The sequence below is a fragment of the Guyanagaster necrorhizus genome, assembly GCF_019112545.1.
Source record: "Guyanagaster necrorhizus MCA 3950 unplaced genomic scaffold BT62scaffold_81, whole genome shotgun sequence".
NCBI lineage: Eukaryota > Fungi > Basidiomycota > Agaricomycetes > Agaricales > Physalacriaceae > Guyanagaster > Guyanagaster necrorhizus.
Window position 1 is genome coordinate 79,867 of NW_025064960.1, and position 1,983 is coordinate 81,849.

At 45.4% G+C, this 1,983-nt stretch overlaps 2 protein-coding genes across 2 annotated transcripts; one reads left to right on the forward strand and one right to left on the reverse strand.

Moving 5' to 3' along the window:
• On the reverse strand, positions 1-796 carry BT62DRAFT_770154 (uncharacterized protein). The gene is made up of 3 exons (XM_043182224.1): positions 516-796; positions 227-465; positions 1-172 (listed from the first exon to the last, which is right to left on the reverse strand). Exons 1-3 carry the CDS (start codon positions 655-657, stop codon positions 68-70), a joined length of 486 nt encoding a protein of 161 aa, XP_043032777.1. The 5' UTR covers positions 658-796; the 3' UTR covers positions 1-67.
• Positions 795-1,787, forward strand: BT62DRAFT_976977 (uncharacterized protein; the record flags this gene model as incomplete). Its single annotated transcript, XM_043189254.1, has 1 exon — positions 795-1,787. A coding segment is annotated over one exon (993 nt), but the record flags the coding sequence as incomplete, so codon positions are not given.
• Between the last annotated feature and the right edge of the window lie 196 nt (positions 1,788-1,983).

The window sequence follows — 1,983 nt, forward strand, 5'->3', positions numbered from 1 at the left end:
CTAGTGGACAGAGCTCATCTGGGCCAACAAAGAATGAGCTAATGGCTGAGGGTCGCTGCTTTAAATGTCATGAGAAGGGCCATTTAGAACGCAATTGTCCCCGAAATGGCATGGTCGCTTCTGGGAGTCGCTCCCGCCCTCCTGGCCTTGCCTCCTCTAGCATCCGATTTAACTTTAGAGAGGTGAATCAGGCTACTAGTGCTGCTTCAAGGACTAAGGATCAAACCTCACTGTCTATTGATAGAGTGGGTTTTAATCTACTGGATCCTGTACAAACACGAGATCCTTCTATCTTGCAGCATGGAGATCCTTTTGGGCTCCCAAGTGAGGTATCAAAGTCACAAACTTGGACCTTGAAGTTTGCCCAGGGAATTGTTGAATGTCCTATTGGCCATTTCCTTGAGGATTGGAGTGAGAAGCGCTTAGATGCCTGTGGACCATATCCTGGGGATCCTGTAGAAAGGTCTGATGATAAGACATCAGATCGTTTTACAGTTTATCGCACATTGTCTCACTTTGTGTTGATTGATGAATCTCATACCTCTGACTCATGGCCACATGATGAAGAAGAGGTTCTGGTACCCTCAATTGTTGCAGAAATGGGAGATATTGTCCACTGGTACAAGGAATATTGTGCCCGGAAATTATCCATACCATGGTCCTCTCCTAGATCACGAGTGACAGACAATTATTGTGACTTGATTGAGGAGATGCTGAATGATCACCTTGGAACTGGATGTATCTCTGGTGTTGATGATCAGTTCCATGTTTGGAGTGTTGACTCAGACTTCGCAATGATTCATGATACACATCATGGGCACAAGGTTCGACTACCGAAGCGCCTATTAGCATATCCGAAGTTCCGGCTTTTTAATTGGTATCTCCGTCAGATTCAAAAGAAGGATCAAAGGAGTAACTCCTGGTCTATATGGAAGGCCCACTGGGGTGGTCTCTCTCATGTCTTTGACAACTGGCCACAAGCTTGGGATGCTATCAAGCCTCCTTGCGCTAGAGGTTTATTCTCTGGTCATGTGGGTATTAAACCTACTTCGTTGACTGGCTTACAACGTAATGCAAGCTCAACTAGAGATTTTAATCGCCTGGTCCCCATGCCCATGGTAATAGAGGTCCTTATTAATGGTCACAAGAGTCGTGCTCTTCTTGACTCTGGGTCTTTGGGTGATTTTATCTCCACAACGCTAGCAGATCAGCTAAAGTTGAAGCGAACTGAGCTTGCGAAGCCTATTGAGTTGCATCTTGCTGTTCAGGGCTCACGCTCAAAGGTTAATTATGGTACACAATCTGATTTCAAGTACCAGAATATCAAGGAACGTCGATACTTTGATATCGTAAACCTATCAAATTATGATGTGATCCTTGGAACGCCATTTCTGTTCCAGCACAAGGTATCCTTTGGTTTGAATGAGGAACATATCATAATTGGAAGTGAGACGAGCCTACCTATCCGTGGTGAGAATGTTGCTCAAATTGACGCTCGGGCTGTTGATATAGCAGAGGAGCAACTAGGACATGTCCGAGAGCAATTGTTTGAGTATGCAGCACCATTGTTTGTTGATGCTGCTAAGACACCGTTACCTCCGTTTCGAGCAATCAACCATGAGATTCCAATTATAAATGAAAACCAGGTCTATACCTGGCGTTCATCTAGATGTCCTGAAGCATTGCGCCAGCAGTGGGTGCAGAAAAAGAAGGATTATCTTGCAACAGAACATTGGAAGGTAACCACAGCCCGTAATACTGTTCCAATGCTGTGCATATATAAGCCTCATAGGCCGAAAGGTGCACCAGAGCTACGTACCGTGTTTGATCTTCGTGAACGAAATCGGAATACCCGGAAGCTCGCTGCACCATTACCACCCATTGATGGGGTTCTTCGTCGAGTTGCTGGACATCGATACCGTTCATTGATGGACTTGCAGAGTGCCTATGAGCAGATTCGGATTAAACCTGAACATGTTGGAC

Coding starts and splice junctions, on each gene's coding strand:
- BT62DRAFT_770154 (XM_043182224.1), bottom strand. CDS start 657: ATGGTATGGATAATTTCCGGGCACAATATTCCTTGTACCAGTGGACAA. Junction 466..515: donor GATTCATCAATCAACACAAA/GTGAGACAATGT, acceptor TCTTATCATCAG/ACCTTTCTACAGGATCCCCA. Junction 173..226: donor CTCTATCAATAGACAGTGAG/GTTTGATCCTTA, acceptor ACCTCTCTAAAG/TTAAATCGGATGCTAGAGGA.